Below are 16,712 nucleotides of genomic sequence, written 5' to 3'. Positions count from 1 at the left end.
TTCTGGAGTTGTGAGAGGAGAGGAAATCTTTTCCCCTGCACCCACTATCCCCTAAACTGTGGATTTTATCAGCTTGACGCCTTTCGCTGCCCCTCAGCAAAACCCCCGGAACGTTCTAGCATTTCCTCAGGCAGAAGGTTCTCCAACCCCTCGACCCTTTCAGCTCTCCTCTGCCACTCCTTCCCGGCCCTCAGCCCCGACGCAGGAAGGAGCCAATTCCAGCCCCACAAAAGCACACACCAAAACAAGGGCCTAACCTCAAACCAACTTTTGACACACCGACCACAGAAGCCGACAGTGAGGTTGCGCTGAGTAACAAGAATCGTCTGGCAAGACGACCACTTCCCCACACACACACACACGCCCCACCCAGCTGTGAACACAACGGCAAAGACAGACAAGTCCGCACAACAAGACAAATCGTTCCCGTGGCTGGTTCCCATGCTGGAAGCTCCCATGATGCATCACAGTCTGGAACGTTCCACACCACCACAAATCCATTAAGAAGGTTCTTGTACCAGTTTGGCATAGTGGTTAGGAACGCAGACTCTGATCTGTGGGAATCGGGTTTGATTCCCCACTCCTTCTCCACATGAAGCCAGTTGGGTGACCTTCGGTCAGTCACAGTTCTCTCAGAGCCGTTCTCTAAAGGGCAGTGTCTGTCAGAGCTCTCTCAGCCCTGCCTACCTCACAGGGTGTCTATTGTGGGGAGGGGAAGGGAAAGAAGATTGTAAGCCGCTCTGAGACTCCAAGTGAAGGGTGCGGTATTAACCCAATCTCCTCTCCTTCTGCCTTTGGGTAACAAAAGCGCATGGCAGAGCATTGGTGTGCAAGAGATCCCATTGCTCCTTTCACAATCCCTCCTCAGGACGCAACTTTTCTGTACAGCCTTGGGCATGGGGTTGCCAACCTCCTGGTAAACCCTGGAGATCTCCCGTAATTACAACAGATTTCCGGGCTACTGAGATTGGTCCCCCTGGAGAAAATGGCGGCATCTGAAGGTGGATTCTGTGGCATTGTTTTTTGTGGACCCCTGTCTTTGGGGAGATTTAAAATGGGTACTGACAGTGCCTCTGAGTGTTTTGTAAGTTCCTTGTGAACCACCCCCTTCCCAAGGAACCGCGGCCCTGTCACCTTTATGTCTGGGTTGCCAGCCTCCAGGTGGGGCCTGGAGATCTCCTGGAATCACAACTGACCTCCAAATGACAAAGATAAGTTCCCCAGGAGGAAATGGCTGCTTGGAGGGCGGGCTTTATATTATCGTACCCTTCCCCAAGCCCTGCCCTCCAATCTCCAGGAATTTCCCAACCCAGAGTTGGCAACCGTACTTGGGTACCACGAGAGATGGCTTTAGGGACATTTGAGCAGGAAGCATTCCAGAGGACCCCACCACTAAATGAGCTTCCCTCACCATGCAGGCCCACACCTTCCCAAAGGAGGGAGCGGCGTGCCACCCTTTCACAAGAACGTGACGTAAGAACGTGAGAGAAGCCAATGTCGGATCAGGCCAATGGCCCATCCAGTCCAACACTCTTGTGTCACACGGTGGCCAAAAAACACCAGGGGCCATCGGGAGGTCCAGCAGTGGGGCCAGGACACTAGAAGCCCTCCCACTGTTGCCCCCCCCCCAAGCACCAAACACTTTTTTCAGCCCCGAGGGTGCCAGCAATGCTAAAGAGTGGTGCTCTGTGGCCTACAGTTGCTTCTCCCAATTCTTTAAATCTGGAGTCTTCCTACTGAACTAGACCTTGGTATGCAAAAGCATGCAATCCCTTGTACCCTTCTGGCCTCTTCTGTCTCATAGCTTATTTCCCCAATACCAAGACAGGCCACTTGTGGTAGGTTTCCCAGACCCAACTCACTTTACCTGCAGCCACACTTTGGTGTGAGGGTCAAGGGGCTTCCACATCCCCCCGCCCATACACAATTTCCCCAAGCTGAACTGGTCCTGAGTTTGTTATTTTGCAAATGTTTATATTATTGTTGTTTATATTATTTTGCAAATGCATGTGCTTGGTGCCAGGCTGTTACATCGCCAGAAAACAAACCAACAGGGTTGCCAGGAGCCCCCCCCCCCCCCCCCCCGCTCTTCATCCTGTGTGGAAAACTAATTCTTAAGTGTGGTAACCGTACAGCAGCGAAACAAAGTTTAAGTCCAGTGTCGGCTGCCAGTCAGGTATCTGAAGTGGGCATGCACCTGAAAGCTTAGAATATAACTTTGCTGGTCTTCAAGGCGTCGCTGGACTCAAAACTTTATTCCAAGTGTGCGCAACTGAACCAAGCGCTCATTCATCGGACGAAGCCAGCTTTGATGCTCCAACGCTTACACCTGGAAATCTTGTTGGTTTTTAAGGCGCTACTGGAGTCGAACCTTGCTCTTCGACTGCACACCGACACAGCTTCCCGCCAGAAACCCTCGTCCTGAAACACTGGACCTTTGCCTCCGCCTTTCTCCCCTCCTTCTGTGGCCTTCAGTCGATTACATTTTATACTTTAAACTTTGTAGGCCCTGACCTACAGAGCCGAGGCTACCCCGGTCTCATCTGATCTCAGGAACTAAGGAGGGCAGATTTTAAGGGCAGATGAAATGAATGGAAAGACAATTCTGCGCCCAGCTCAAAAGCTTTTGCTATCTGCTCCGGCCCGTATCCATTAGACCCCGCCCCTGAGCTGTGAATGGACCCACCACATTGCAGACCCTGCCCCCTGTTCCACTCACCACCCCTGGCCCACTAAGCACCACCCTTTGGCTTCTTGGCTCCACCCAGGGGTCGTTTCGAAGAAAAAGAGCTAGGGGAACTCATTAGCATAACTCATTAGCATATGCCACACCCCCTGACATCACCGGAAGTGTGTCATAAGGCCACACACCCCGCCCCCAACGGTCCCGGCCGGCGGGAGTGCAAGGAAGCCCCGCGAAGGCCCTCCCTGGCCCCAGGCAGGCAGGGGTGGGGAGAGGCAGGGAGGAAGCAACTGGCCGGAAGCGGGGCGGCCGGAAGCAGGGGGCGGGGCTTCGTCATGTGCCACGCCCCCCGTACCTCACCTGGGGGAACTGCGATCCCCCCCCAAATGACCTCTGGCTCCACCCCCGAGCCTCAGGAAAACTGGACCCGCTACCAGATACCACAGAAACGCCTGCAAGCCACAGATGGTTAACACAGCGTCGTTAAGTTTTGGAGTCATTTATTCTGTATAAAAATTTCAGTAGTAGGACGAGATTTACATAGAGATGCTGCCCTCCGCTCCTACCCTCTCTCCTCAAAAAAAAGAAGTTTGTTTCGCCATTAGTTCGTCCACTGTCCCCGTTACGAAACGTCGCGGAATGTCCTCGCGGTCCATCGCCTCTCGCCGTCTTCCTCAACCTTCCCCAAACTTTTAAAATCCTGTGAGAAGTGGCAGGGCGAGACAGGAAGTCGCACGCCCCGGCATTGAAACTAGATCGGAACAGAGAGGGTGGGCCACAAAACTGGGGGGCTTCCGATCTGGATTTTGTGCAGTTTCTAAATGATTAAAGAAGTTATTCGCCGAAACGGAACCTCCGTCCGCAGAGCCAGTTTATCCCGAAATACAAGATGCTGGGAACCAATCACAGGGGAGGCCCCGTAGTCCGATCCAATAGGGTTTTCTCACATGTGACACTAGCAGGGTTCCGCTTTGCTCTTTTGGGGTACAGGACAATGTTTGTTTGCATCGTAAGCGGGGAGAAGAAGGGTTCATCAGGAAGGTGTAAGAGAGGAGCTCCTCCGAAATTCAGGCCCAGCCTGTTTATTGTCTTATAAATTATCCGCCCTGTACAGAGTTCACGACGGGCAGCAGGTAGATTCAGTATCACGGTGGGCCTAGCGCCATCTCCGAGTCCACAGATTCCAACAGCATGGCGCGTCCCACAGCACACGCGTATCACTCCGAGTGTCCCCGCCTGCGGGATACTCAGTGAAGTGTCCTTCGGGGCAGGGGAAGCCGAGTCTGAAGGGGCCCATCCCTCGTGCCCCGTTCCTCACCACGGAGGAGACTAGTACCCAATTCCCCTAGGTAGTCCACACCTGGTTGTCCATCCGCCCGGCCCGCATTGTTCGCAGCTTAACTTTCCAAAGTGCTCGACGTCTCGATTCCACGGCCACAGTATTGTTGCCACTCCCCGCCCTGCCTCCTCCCTCGGGCGTCCACAGCTGCCCTCCATTTGATCCCGGTGCTCAACCCTCCACTACTGACTGGCCCGCAGCTTCTCGCGGAGGAACTGCGGCCACGTGCCGGACCCGCGAAAACCGGGATCACCCTCAGTCCTCATGGCTCGGCTGGGGCGAGGGGCGTCAGAGACCGTACCGCAGAAGTAGCGGAACCAGGAGGCCGAGGAAGGTGAAGGGACTGCCGGACCGGGGGGCGGAGTTGTGGCCCACGCTCCGCAACATCGGGGCGTCGGGGTCATCTGCGGGAGAGAAAAAGAAAGGGGATAACGGTAAGGATGTGGAGTCTTGTGAGCAAAAAAGTGTGCTTTTGTGAGCGACTGGCATTAAAGTTGTGAGCGTGCGATCTAGCTGGCGCATAAATTAATCTGCTCCGGAGCCATCCTTCCTGAGCGAAGACAAAAATGTGTGAGCCGGAGGCTAAAGAAACTGTGAGCTTGCTCACACTAACTCGGCTTAGAGGGAACGCTGGGCTAATCATTATGGGGGAGACTCTTCCGAGGCATTTGCGGCAGGAAGGATACAATCAGCACGCAATACAACCCACAATTTCCTCTTCCCGACCGCACCAGCCCCCTTCCCCATGGCTTTCCCCCAAACTCATGATCACCGCAGGGACCTACCTGACAGAAGTCTCCCCTTCTGGGTAGGAGCGCGGCCGGGTGGCATCCAAGCTAGAAGTGAATGGAGACACACGGTGAAGGCCAGACCCGCAAAGCCGTTGGGTAGGGCGGGGTATAAGTCGCAAAAATAAATAAATAAATAAATAAAAGCCCTCAGTGCACCCCCCCTCCCATTTTCACTTTCGTATCTTTAACCCCCGCATTTAGATGTCTCCCACAAGCTTGCTGTGCGGATTCCCGGCCCCTTTTTGGCATGGGGAACGACACTCTTGGCCTACCTCGCAGGGCTGTTGGGAGGACTGCCAAAAGTACGCACGCAGACCAGGTCAAGCGTTATTGCGACTAGTAAACGAAGACTACGCTGTTTTAGTTGCCACGGCAAGGGCCTGTGTGAAACGTCTCCTCGCCCAAATTCAGTCTAACCACAAGAAGGATGACGGATGCCCTTTCTGGTTAGGGACAGCGTCCCGACTGTCCAAGGTGCCCTTTCCTTCCCTCTGGTGTGTCTCAGACCATGCGCCTGCCAAATTTCAGCTTCCTGGATGGTCCAGAAGCACCTTTGCCATACGGAAAGGTTGAGCCCCACCCATGCTATTATTTATTCGACTTATTGATCGCCCCATCCCAACTTGCGCCAGGCTGTGGGTGGCTTACAATATGGCATTAAGCCTTAGATACAATATAAAAACATCAGACATCATAAAATCGGTAGCACTGAACTAATTCAAAACAAATTCAAATTCAAGATGGTGTCAGTAGCGACTATGCAATTGAAGGGGGTTTTTTGGGGGGGGAGGGATGGGGGGGGTGCCAGCCAGTGTTCCCTCTAAGCTGAGTTAGTGTGAGCTAGCTCACAGAATTTTAGCCTTCAGCTCACAGATTTTTGCCTTAGCTCAGGGAGCATGGCTCCAGAGCAAGCTAATTTATGCAGTAGCCGAATCATTCGCTCACAACTTTAATGCCAGCAGCTCACAAAGTAGAAATTTTGCTCACAAGACTCCACAGCTTAGAGGGAACATTGGCTGCCATGTTGGAAAGCTGTCACTGTCCCTAATCAAAAGCCTGACGGGACACCTCTGCTTTGCAGGCCCTGCGGAGCTGCATGAGGTCCTGCACGGCTCTGACCATACTAGGCAGAGAGTTCCCCCAAGTCGGGGCCAGGACCAAAAAGGCCCTGCCCTGCTCAGGGACAGCTGGATCTCTTTGGGGCTTAGGGAATCACCATTAAGTTGTTATCTGCAGAGCGTAATGCTCTTCCAGGGATATAGCAGAGGAGATGGTCCTGCAGATATGTTGCGGGAGAGATGTGCAATTACACCAGTTTGGTGTAGTGGTTAAGTGCGAGGACTCTAATCTGGGAGAACCGGGTTGGATTCCCCACTCCTCCACTTGCAGCTGGCTGGATGACCTTGGGCAAGCCATAGTTCTGATAAGAGCTGTCCTTGAAAAAGAGCAGTTTCTGTCAAGAGCTCTCTCAGCCCCACCTACCTCACAGGGTGTCTGTTGTGGGGAGGGGAAGGGAAAGGAGTTTGTAAGCCACTCTGAGACTCCTTTGGGTAGTGAAGGGCGGCGTATAAATCCAATCTCTTCCTCTTCTTCCTCTATTCCGCCCCCCCAAGACTCATCTAGCAGTGAGACTGCCTTCAAACTCAGCTTAGTAGGGCTGTGGCTCAGGGGCAGAGCACCCACTTGGCATACTGAAGGTCCCAGGTCCAAACCCCCTGCCACGTCCACTGCAAAGGACCAGGTGATGTAAAAGACCTCCACCTGAGACCCCAGAGAGCCAGCCAATCCACTTGGAGACTGGAAGCACAGACTAGGGCAAGGAAACTGCACTGATTTTGTTACAAAAAGGCCAGCGGGAACTGGGCCGACTCAGACGTAGGCACAGAGAAGGGTCTATGCTCATGGGGGCTTCCTTCACCATGGGGGGGGGGACACACTGAATCTCCCATTTGGGAAAGAAATGCAAACGTGATAAGTTCTCGCTTCTTGGTAGTAATTTAGACAATTTTTGGCCTTTGTATATACCAAATTTCAGGGCTCTGGTTCGGCAGACAGGATCTGAACTCTCTTCACAGCGCCAGGAATGAGTAACATCGGGGGGGGGGGGCAGTGCTCCCTCTAAGCTGTGGAGTCTTGCGGGCAAAAATTCCACTTTGCGAGCTACTGGCATTAAAGCTGCGAGTGAGCAATTTTGTCAACTGCATAGATTAGTTTGCTCTGGAGCCCTCCTTCCTGAGCCAAGACAAAACTGTGTGAGCTGGAGGCTAAAAAGCTGTGAGCTAGCTCACACTAACTCAGATACAGAGGCACGATCGGGGGAGGCAGGGGCAGAGAGTGAGATGTTTAGATCTTTAGATCTCCTCCGGTTTAAGTTCCATAGAAATGGAGAGCTTTTCTATGGACGAACTCGACTGAACCTTCCCCCCTTCCCCACAAACAGAACGGCTTTTCCCTGCCCACTGCAAAGGTACTAACCTGAGTGGCCCTTAAAGGAGCCCCGCCCCCCTTCCTGGTCTTTAAAGCCAGGAGTCGCAGAAAGTGGGTGGGTGGGGTCGGCAGCTAGGGTACTTACTGTTTTTCCCGGCCACCACCACCTTCAGCTTCAGGCAGGTCTCTCCGTGGCGATGGATTGGCTTTGCTAGGAGGGAAACGGGGAAAAAAACCCACCAGGTTGGTTAGAGTGAATGGAGGAATGGCCGCTGTTCCAAATAGGGCAGGGGTCTCCAACACGGTGCCCATGACACCTTTCCCGGTTCCCACCAAGGGTTTTGCCTAGCAGGGCTTCTGATTGGGCGCTAGAGATTCTGCCTAGCAGGGCTTCTGATTGGCTGCTAGAGATTCTACAAAAAGTTGAATAAAACTGTGGGGGGATACATCTTATACATGGCTACTAGCCAGGATGGATAAACAGAACCTCTGTGTGCAGAGGCAGTATATCTGCCAATAGCAAGGACAGGGGGAAGGTGGTCAACGTTCTTGGCCTGCTTGTCAGCCTCTAGAGGCATTTGGTGGCCACTGCGGAAAACAGGAGGCAGGTCTACTTGGGTCAAATCTTGTGCTCTTGGCAAGAGCGTCAAGGCAGGTGAAACAGGTTGAGAGGGAAATAGGCACTCTGGACATGCACAGAGTTACCCTTTATGGCCGCAACACACTAAACCCCGATTGGGAAGTCCCAGCAGAGCTTTGAGGTAAGGACTGTCAGCAAGTTCGAAGTAGACGGTTCCTGATCCCAAATCCCAGGCATAAGGACTATTTATTCAGGACTGCATTTGTCTATCCTAAATAACCTGGAGCGGAACGTAATGAATCCAAAACCATTTTTTTTTGTCATTCGGTTACGTTCATGGATCGGCAGCTTTAAAGTTCGGAATCTTTTCCCCGCTATGTTAACACAGGGTGCAAAGATTTTAACCATAGCAGAGCATGGATTTCCAGCAGCCAATCTGGATCAATCCACACAAAAATGATTCTGTATCGATGTCCCTTCCTTCAAAATTCCCTCTCTCAGAATCCAACTGCTCTCCGAGTGCCATTAAACTCAGCTTGTTATCGTACCAAAATGCACCATTCGCATCAATATTAGAAGGCCAGAGGGCTGAGCTGGGTTCCAATCCAACCTCTACCTGTGGCCAGCTGCTCTCGGCCTCAGTTTCCCACGTCTGTAAAATGGGTTCATCCCCCTCTCATCGAGACAATATATTGACAACAAGGAACAAAACAGCAGCTTCCGTTCCAGGGATACTTACAGATGTAATAGTACTCATGACCTTCCCGAAACTCTTTGCCCAGGGTGAAGGGGGTGAACCGCTGGAATTTCTCGGAGAACCGTTCTGGCCCGTGCAGGGCGTCCGGCCGGTCGCACTCCCAGCGGATCTGGTCCTTGGAGCGCGGCTTGCACGTTTCGTACTCCTCCTGCTCCACCAGGTACAAAGTGTAGCGCTCCATGGAGTGCAGGGGGGCGCTGCTGTCCTCATAATGTGGGCAGATGATATCCAGGTAATCGTTCAGGTGTACCTGTACGGTGTAGTCATCCCACAGAAACCTGCAACGGAAGGAAGGGATTGTCATCATTAGCGCTAATAACCGCCCATCAAACCGCTTCCTTGTCCGGTTGCAAATCCTCACGACAATCCTGTAAGGTCAGTCGCTTGTTTATATATTTATTCCCAGGACACTGATGAGGTCAAATGGCTGATTCGAACCCAGGTCTTCTCGGTTCTTTAGCAGCTAGCTACGCTCCTGGCAACCTAGCAGTTCGAAAGCAAGACATTGCAAGTAGATAAATAGGTACCACTTCAGTGGGAAGGTAACAGCGTTCCGTGCGCCTTGGTGTTCAGTCATGCCGGCCACATGACCACAGAAACGTCTTCGGACAGCGCTGGCTCTTCGGCTTGGAAACGGAGATGAGCACCACATCCCTAGAGTCGGACTCAACTGGCTTTCGAGCAAGGGGACCTTTAACTTTTTACACTAGTGCTCTGCCCTGACTAGTTTGACTAGTTTGATCCTGATAGAGCTCAGAAGCTAAGCAGGGTCAGCCCTGGTCAGTATTTGGATGGGAGACCAATGCTCCCTCTACGTCGTGGAGTCCTGTGAGCAAATATCCTACCTTGTGAGCGACTGGCATTAAAGTGGTGAGCGAGCGATTGGGCTGCTGTAAAAAACCAGTTTGCTCTGGAGCCCTCCTTCCCGAGCAAAGGCAAAAATGCGTGAGCCGGAGGCTAAAAACCTGTGAGCTGGCTCACACTGACGCAGCTTAGAGGGAACACTTGAGACCACCAAGGAAGACCAGGGTCGTGACGCAGAGGCAGGCAACGACAGACCCCCTCTGAACGTCTCTTGCCTTGGAAACCCTACGGGGTCGCCGTAAGTCTGTTGCGACTTGATGGTCCTTTCTGTCACCACCAGCACGTTAGCGCTTTAGCTAAAGAAGGCATCCTTCCATGCTAGAAAGAAAGGCCATTATGAATACCTTCTCTTTACTTTTGCATTATAGGAAAACACTAGGCCTCAGCTGAATCAGCATCTTGAGCCCCATCGCGGCCCACCAGATCCCGCTGAGAAGCCCCAAAGCAGTGCACAAAAGCAATAACCCATCCCCATAATTGCCCCCCATGCAACTGCCTTTGGAGATACACTGCCTCCAAGAAGAAGAGAGAAGAGATTGGATTTATACCCTGTCCTTCCCTACCCGAAGGAGTCCCAGAGCAGCTTACAATCTCCTTCCCCTCCCCACAACAGACACCCTGTGAGGGAGGTGGGGCTGAGAGAGCTCTCTCGAGAACTGCTCATGAGAGAACTTGTGACTGGCCCAAGGTCACACCAGCAGCTGCATGTGGAGGACTGGGGAATCAAACCCGGTTCTCCCAGACTAGAGCCTGCACTCCTAACCACTACACCAAACCTGCAGGTTCCACTTAGCAGTCAAGGCTAAGAGCACTGGAGAGCCAGCACGGTGTGGAGGTTAATAGTGTCGGACCAGTATCTGGAAGAACCAGGTTCAAATCCCCACTTGGGCCCCGGAAGCTCGTGGGGTGAGTGACCCAGGGCCAGTTACGTCCTCTCAGCCTAACCTACCTCACAGGGCTGTCGTGAGGATAAAACAGGAGAGGAGAAGGATATAAACCTCTTTGGGGTGCGAGGCAGGATATAAGCAAACAAACACAAATTAAATAAAACCTCTCTGTGAAATTGGCTTAATCGCCAGTCAAAATATCGGGGGCAGGGCGGGATTTAAACTTTTTAAGGCTTGTTGTGACTCCGGGCCCCCATCGATCAGCCGCTTCTCTTGCCAGCTCCAAACAGCAGCCCCCCAGACACGCGCTCCAGTTGATTAACCGTGGGAGCCGATCCAAAGCGGCACCCTCCTCGGCCCACTGAAGTCAGCGGGTTTAGGAAGGGTGTAACTCAACTCAGGAGCGCCCTGCATTCCCTGCCAGTCGAACGGATTCGAGTTTCTGTTCCCACCTGGCTTAGATAGACCCAGATTTTCTGCCCCGGTAGCAGAGCCGGTAGCAGAGCCGGCGCTCCAAAAACACCCCTTTGGGGTAGCCACTTCCCAAGCTCCGGAGCAGGGCAGGGAAGTTTCTGCTGACATTCCCCACACTGGGAGAGGGTGGTTATTAAGGATTAGCCGCGCCATCTGGGAAACGGCTCCACCCGGGGCCCTTGGAATTGTGGGAAGGCCTGGGAATGGAGCGCCGCGCCGGAGCACTCCCCAAACCGGTTTGGCAGTCGGGGGGAGGGTGACAGCTCTCTGGCAGGAGGCGAAGACAGGAAGAAAAGAAAGAAACCTTTTCGCAGACTCAGGAGCAGAGATACCACTGGCCTGTCTCCCCCCCCTCGCCCCTGGGCACCCCCACGGGGCTCCTGACCCAGTCTTCAAAGGCCTCCCTCAGACGGGGATCTTTAAAAAGGAATCTTTAAACCCCTGGCTGACTTTAAAAGCGATACAATCTGTCGGAGCCTGAAGCCAAAGTTTGTTTTGAGACAGAGGCCCTCAAAGACACCTATCTTTTGGGGGGAGGGGGGGATTCAAAAATGGTTCTCGTGAAATCAAGGACCTATCAAAAGCGTTATTGACTTTATTTACACCCCAGCTTCTTCCCCAACGGGAACCCAAAGCGGCTTACATAGTTCTCGCCTCCATGTTACCCTCACAACCACCCTGTGAGGTAGCCAGGTTGCTGTAGTGGTCAAGTGTGCGGACTCTAATCTGGGAGAACCCGGTTTGATTCCCCACTCTTCCACTTGCAGCTGCTGGATGACCTTGGGTCAGTCACAAGCTCTGGCACAGCTGTCCTTGAAAAAGAGCAGTTGCTGTCAGAGCTCTCTCAGCCCCACCGACCTCACAGGGTGTCTGTTGTGGGGAGGGGAAGGAGTTTGTAAGCTGCTCTGAGACTCCTTTGGGTAGTGAAGGGCGGGGTAGAAATCCAATCTCCTCTTCTTTTTCTTTTACCTCACAGAGTGTCTGTTGTGGGGAGGGGAAGGAGTTTGTAAGCTGCTCTGAGACTCCTTTGGGTAGTGAAGGGCGGGGTAGAAATCCAATCTCCTCTTCTTTTTCTTTTACCTCACAGAGTGTCTGTTGTGGGGAGGGGAAGGAGTTTGTAAGCTGCTCTGAGACTCCTTTGGGTAGTGAAGGGCGGGGTATAAATCCAATCTCTTCTCTTCAGTTTGGTGTAGTGGTTCTTCTCTTCTTCTAGGTTAGGCTGAGAGCACGCGTGACTGGCCCAACGTCACCCACCAACCTCCTGTTCATCATTCTCCTTGCCTCCACGTTATCCGCACAACAACCCTGTGTGGTAGGGCCTGGTTGAGAGTATATACGACTGGGCCAATATCACCCAACTTCCAAGGCAGAGCAGGGATTCGAATCTAGGACTCCCTTTTCCGATACTGTAACCACTACACCACACAGGCTGTTACGGAGACAAGGTGCTAACAAAGGGGATTTTGAGGTTCTGCCTGTACGTACACTTTGAAGACAGAGAGACCCCACTTGTCAGAGGCTCTGGCAATGCCATAAGAACAGAAGAGAAGCCATGTTGGATCAGGCCAGTGGCCCATCCAGTCCAACACTCAAACAGTGGGCAAAACCCAGGTGCCACCAGGAGGTCCACCGGCAGGTTCAGAACTGCAGAAGCCTCCCCCCCCCACCGTTGCCCCCCCAAGCACCAGGAAGATAGAGCATCACTGCTGCCCCAGACATGAGAACATAAGAGAAGCCATGTTGGATCAGGCCAATGTGGCCCATCCAGTCCAATGTTCTGTGTCACACAGTGGCCAAAACCCAGGTGCCACCAGGAGGTCCACCAGCGGGGCCAGAACTCCAGAAGCCCTCCCACTGTGGCCCCCCCAAACACCAAGAATAGAGAGCATCACTGCCCCAGAAATTCCTTGTGGCTAATAGCCACTGATGGACCTCTGTTCCATATAAAAACATAAGAGACGCCATCTTGGATCAGGCCAATGGCCCCTCCAGTCCGTGTCGCACAGTGGCCAAAACCCAGGTGCCATCAGGGGGTCCACCAGCAGGGCCAGAACTCCAGAAGCCCCTCCCACTGTGCCCCCCCCAGCACCAAGAACACAGAGCATCACTGTCCCCAGCCAGTGTTCCCTCTATACCTAACAGCCACTGACGGACCTCTGCTCTGTAGGTTTATCCAACCCCCTTCCGCCCAGGCCTTTCGTTGCAAAGGAACCAACCGATCGGGGCGGCCAGCTTGGCAGATGTAAGCTACCCACCCATGGCTGCACAGCTGTTCTTGCTTCTCTGGGCCAATACTGCCACATCTGGCCCACACTTCTGCTGCTTGAACTCTGGCTGACCACGGCAACCGCTGCCTGCCCAGGGGGGGAAAGCCACACGCGCCCCCCCCCAATCCTGCAATGATGTCAGGGTCGGCCTGGAGCACGCTAGGAGGGGGAAGCGTGGTCGGACGCTGCTTCCCGCTCGAAGCACCTTCCCCCTGGGCCGAACACTTATTTTCCCAAAAAACCCTCAACAACATGTCTGTCCAGGGGGAAAAAAAAAGAAAGTTTCCTGTCCTCCGTGGCCAGGCGCCTTCCTCTTGCAGCTCGCCCGGCCCTGCCAGGAAGGAAGAGGCCCACGGCCAAAGGGGAAAATGACCCTGGGAAAAAGGAGAGCCGGCGGGCCACAGACACCTCTCTCTCTCTCTCCCCCCTCCACTTTCCAGCTTGGCCTTGCCAAAATCGACCCCCTGGCTCCTGGGCCGTTGCTGAACTTCTCACACCCCCTTGGCAGCGCCAACGTGCCAATTTAGTACTGCCCAGAAGAGTAAAGTTGACAAACAGGGAGGTTGGCAGTCCAAGGGGGAGGGGGAGGGGATGTCTAGGAAGGAACCGCTGTCGGGTTTTCCCCTCCCACCCCGCCACAGTCTACCCCATCCCAGCCGAGGTTTCTGCCGGCTCCCACTCAAATGATCTCGAAATCTTCCCCAGGATTTAGCCAGTGCCAAGGGTTCCTGCGGCATAAACCCGGCGTTGGCTCTCCGTACCATGCTAGAGCGGAGCCTGAAACATATGAAGGTGAGTGTTTCTGGGCATATGCAGAGCACCTTTCTACTTGTCTATCATATTTTATCCAGCCTCTCTCTCAGAAGAAGAGATTGGATTTATACCCTGCCCTTCACTACCCAAAGGAGTCTCAGAGAGGCTTACAATCTCCTTTTCCTTCCCCTCCCCACAACAGACACCATCTAAGGTAGGGGGGCTGAGAGAGCTCTCTGGAGAGAACAGCTCTGAGAGAACTTGTGAGTGACCCAAGGTCACACCAGCAGCTGCATGTGGAGGAGTGGGGAATCAAACCCGGTTCTCCTAGATTAGAGTCCATACTCCTAACCACTACACCAAAGTGGCTCAGGGTGGTGGTACGTGGTTATCTTCCCCCCCCCTTTATCTCACAACAACCCTGTGAGGTATGTTAGGCTGACTGGTCCAACATGACTCAGTGAGTTTCACAGCAGAGTGGGGATTTGAATCCAGGCCTCCCAGACCCTGTTGGAAGACTCTAACCACTAGGCGACACTGCCTCCCTCCCCATTACACAGCTGCAGTGTAGCCCCATTCCCAAGTTACACTGAACATAGGTACAATCCAGGTACAGCAATTTCCCATTAAATACAGGTTGAGGGATTCTGATGCGACATCCAAGACACATGCAGCCGAAATGTGGGATTTAAACCCCACATCTCTCCAGGTCCTGATCTCCAATTCCATTTGTCAAGCGAACGTGCAGGGGCCCTTTTCTTACAAACCGATGCGCGCGCATCGGCCGTTCGCGGGCTCATGCTCACACACCAAGAGGGCCACAGTCCCTGTGCTTCCAGGATCCCCAGAAGGACCTCTACATCAGCAGTCCTGGGCAGGCGTTTCCACCCCGACCGGAGCCCGGGGAACCTCCCCGCCCCAGAAGTGAGAGGCCACATTCAGCCCGCCCAAGAGGAGAGCAGAGCAGACCAAACGCCAGGGGGATGGGCCCAACACAAGCCTGGGAAGCAGCGGTGGGGGGGAGGGACGCCACCTGGAAGAGGGCACGCCAGAGTCCCCGGCCTTGGGGTTTCCACAACAGGACACAGCTGGCTGCGCTTCTGAGACAACTGAATGAACAAAGGGCCCGGCCCTCCCCCTCCCGACACACACACCTTGCTTTTCAGCTTGAAAACAATCCTCTTGCCTGGAGATTAACTCTCCAGTCCCCGGGAACCACTTGCCTGCCTGTTGTCTGGCCCGGCTAGCTCTAGGTTGGCTGGTTGGCTTTCCTGCCCCTTAAAAGGCGCCGCACAGGAAGACGTCCAACAGGCGAGGCTTCTTCAGCCTGCAGAACGCACCTGTTGGATTTCAGTCTGCTCGGCAGCTGATTGCAGAAGGGCACCCCCGCTTCCCAAAAATCGGCAAGAAGGGTAGTGCCCAGGTGGGCTTGGGCCCTGAAATGGGGTTGGGGTGTTTTTTTTTTGAGACCAGTGTCCCCTCTAAGCTGAGTCAGTGTGAGCTAGCTCACAGTTTTTTAGCCTCCAGCTCACAGATTTTTGTCTTGGATCAGGAAGGAGGGCTCCAGAGCAAAGTAATTTACCCAGGAGCCAAATCGCTGACTCACAACTTTAATGCCAGTAGCTCACAAAACAGAATGTTTGCTCACAAGACTCTACAGCTTAGAGGGAGCGTTGGTTGAGACCACCCCAAACCTTGCAGCCTGGATTCAATGGCCCTCACTGCCTCCCATAGGCCACTGTTAACCCCCTCCTCCCTGGGGACAGGGTTGCCAATCTCCAGGTGGGACCTGGAAATCTCCCAGAACGACAACGGATCCCCCACGGATTTCGTTTCAGCCTCTCTCTCTCTCTCCTGTGCACAGCGTCAACTGCATTCTCCTTGGGGGCAGGGATCTGTCTCTTCCCTCCCCCTTTGCTCCTATGCCAAGCGCCATGTTACACCACTCACAACGCCACCCTGTCCCAATCCAAGAGGGTGCAAAAACTGGATTCCCGAGTCATCGAGAGCAAGCCTGCGAAACCTGCCCCCCCTCTCCTGCCAGGGCACCGTGCCCCCACAGGCTATGCCCACCTAACAGAGCAGGGAGGAAGAGGCGAAGCGGGGTCTCTCTGTTGGCACACACACACACCCCCCCCCGATTTCCCAGCAAAAGCCTCCTGCCTGATTCATGCCCTGGTCACGTAGCCCAGGGGTGGCCGGGTGCCAAGGCAAGGCCTACTGGGTGAATGTTTACACATTCCAGCCTGCAGCCCGGCCTCCGCGGGCACGGGGAGATAAAGGCAGGGGCACCCCCCCCCCGCCCGAGACAACCAACCAGAGAAGCCCTTCTCTTCCCCCCCCCGCCCCCAGTGCCAGGGCGCAGCCAAACACCACCGGGATGGCACTGCACGGGCATGGGAAAGGGGGGAGGAGGGCGGGGAGGCAGAGGAAAAGCCGACAAATGCGGCGAGAGAGGCGCGGAGGCGCCAGGATTAAAGGGCCAGCTCCCCGGCTCTCTCGCTCTTCGGGAAGGGGAGCCCCGGAGGGTCCCAGGCAATGCTCCCTCTAAGCTGTGGAGTCTCGTGAGCCAAAAATCCTACTTTGTGAGCTCCTGGCATTAAAGTGGTGAGCGAGCGATTTGGTTACTGCATAAATTAGTTTGCTCTGGAGCCCTCCTTCCTGAGTGGAGACAAAAATCTGTGAGCCGGAGGCTAAAAAACTGTGAGCTAGCTCACACTAACTCAGCTTAGAGGGGACACTGGTCCCAGGAGGTGCGTTGACAGCAGCCCCCCTCCTTCCAAAACACCCCCGGCCCCTCGGAAAAAGAGAAGCCCTGTTTCTCTGGCCCGAACGGGCACCACCGCGGGCTCCTCCAGGTGCCCATCTGTTCGCCAAGGGCTGGGGGGTG

General features: G+C 54.1%; 1 protein-coding gene across 1 annotated transcript in view; it reads right to left on the bottom strand.

Annotated features, from left to right (window-relative positions):
• Window positions 1–3,181: 3,181 nt before the first annotated feature.
• The window catches only part of EFNA1 (ephrin-A1), a 14,705-nt gene continuing 1,174 nt past the window's right edge, over window positions 3,182–16,712 (bottom strand). Inside the window, exons 2-5 of the mRNA XM_015419122.1 lie at window positions 8,560–8,855; window positions 7,386–7,451; window positions 4,808–4,858; window positions 3,182–4,426 (exon numbers count right to left, since the gene is read on the bottom strand). Of these exons, the coding sequence (XP_015274608.1) occupies window positions 4,311–4,426; window positions 4,808–4,858; window positions 7,386–7,451; window positions 8,560–8,855 (529 nt within the window). The 3' untranslated portion in view covers window positions 3,182–4,310. The remainder of the gene's footprint in view (window positions 4,427–4,807; window positions 4,859–7,385; window positions 7,452–8,559; window positions 8,856–16,712) is intronic.

Source organism: Gekko japonicus, unplaced genomic scaffold (assembly GCF_001447785.1).
Source record: "Gekko japonicus isolate JY-2015 unplaced genomic scaffold, Gekko_japonicus_V1.1 scaffold25, whole genome shotgun sequence".
NCBI classification, from domain to species: Eukaryota; Metazoa; Chordata; class Lepidosauria; order Squamata; family Gekkonidae; genus Gekko; species Gekko japonicus.
This window is presented reverse-complemented; position numbering and strand designations above follow the sequence as displayed.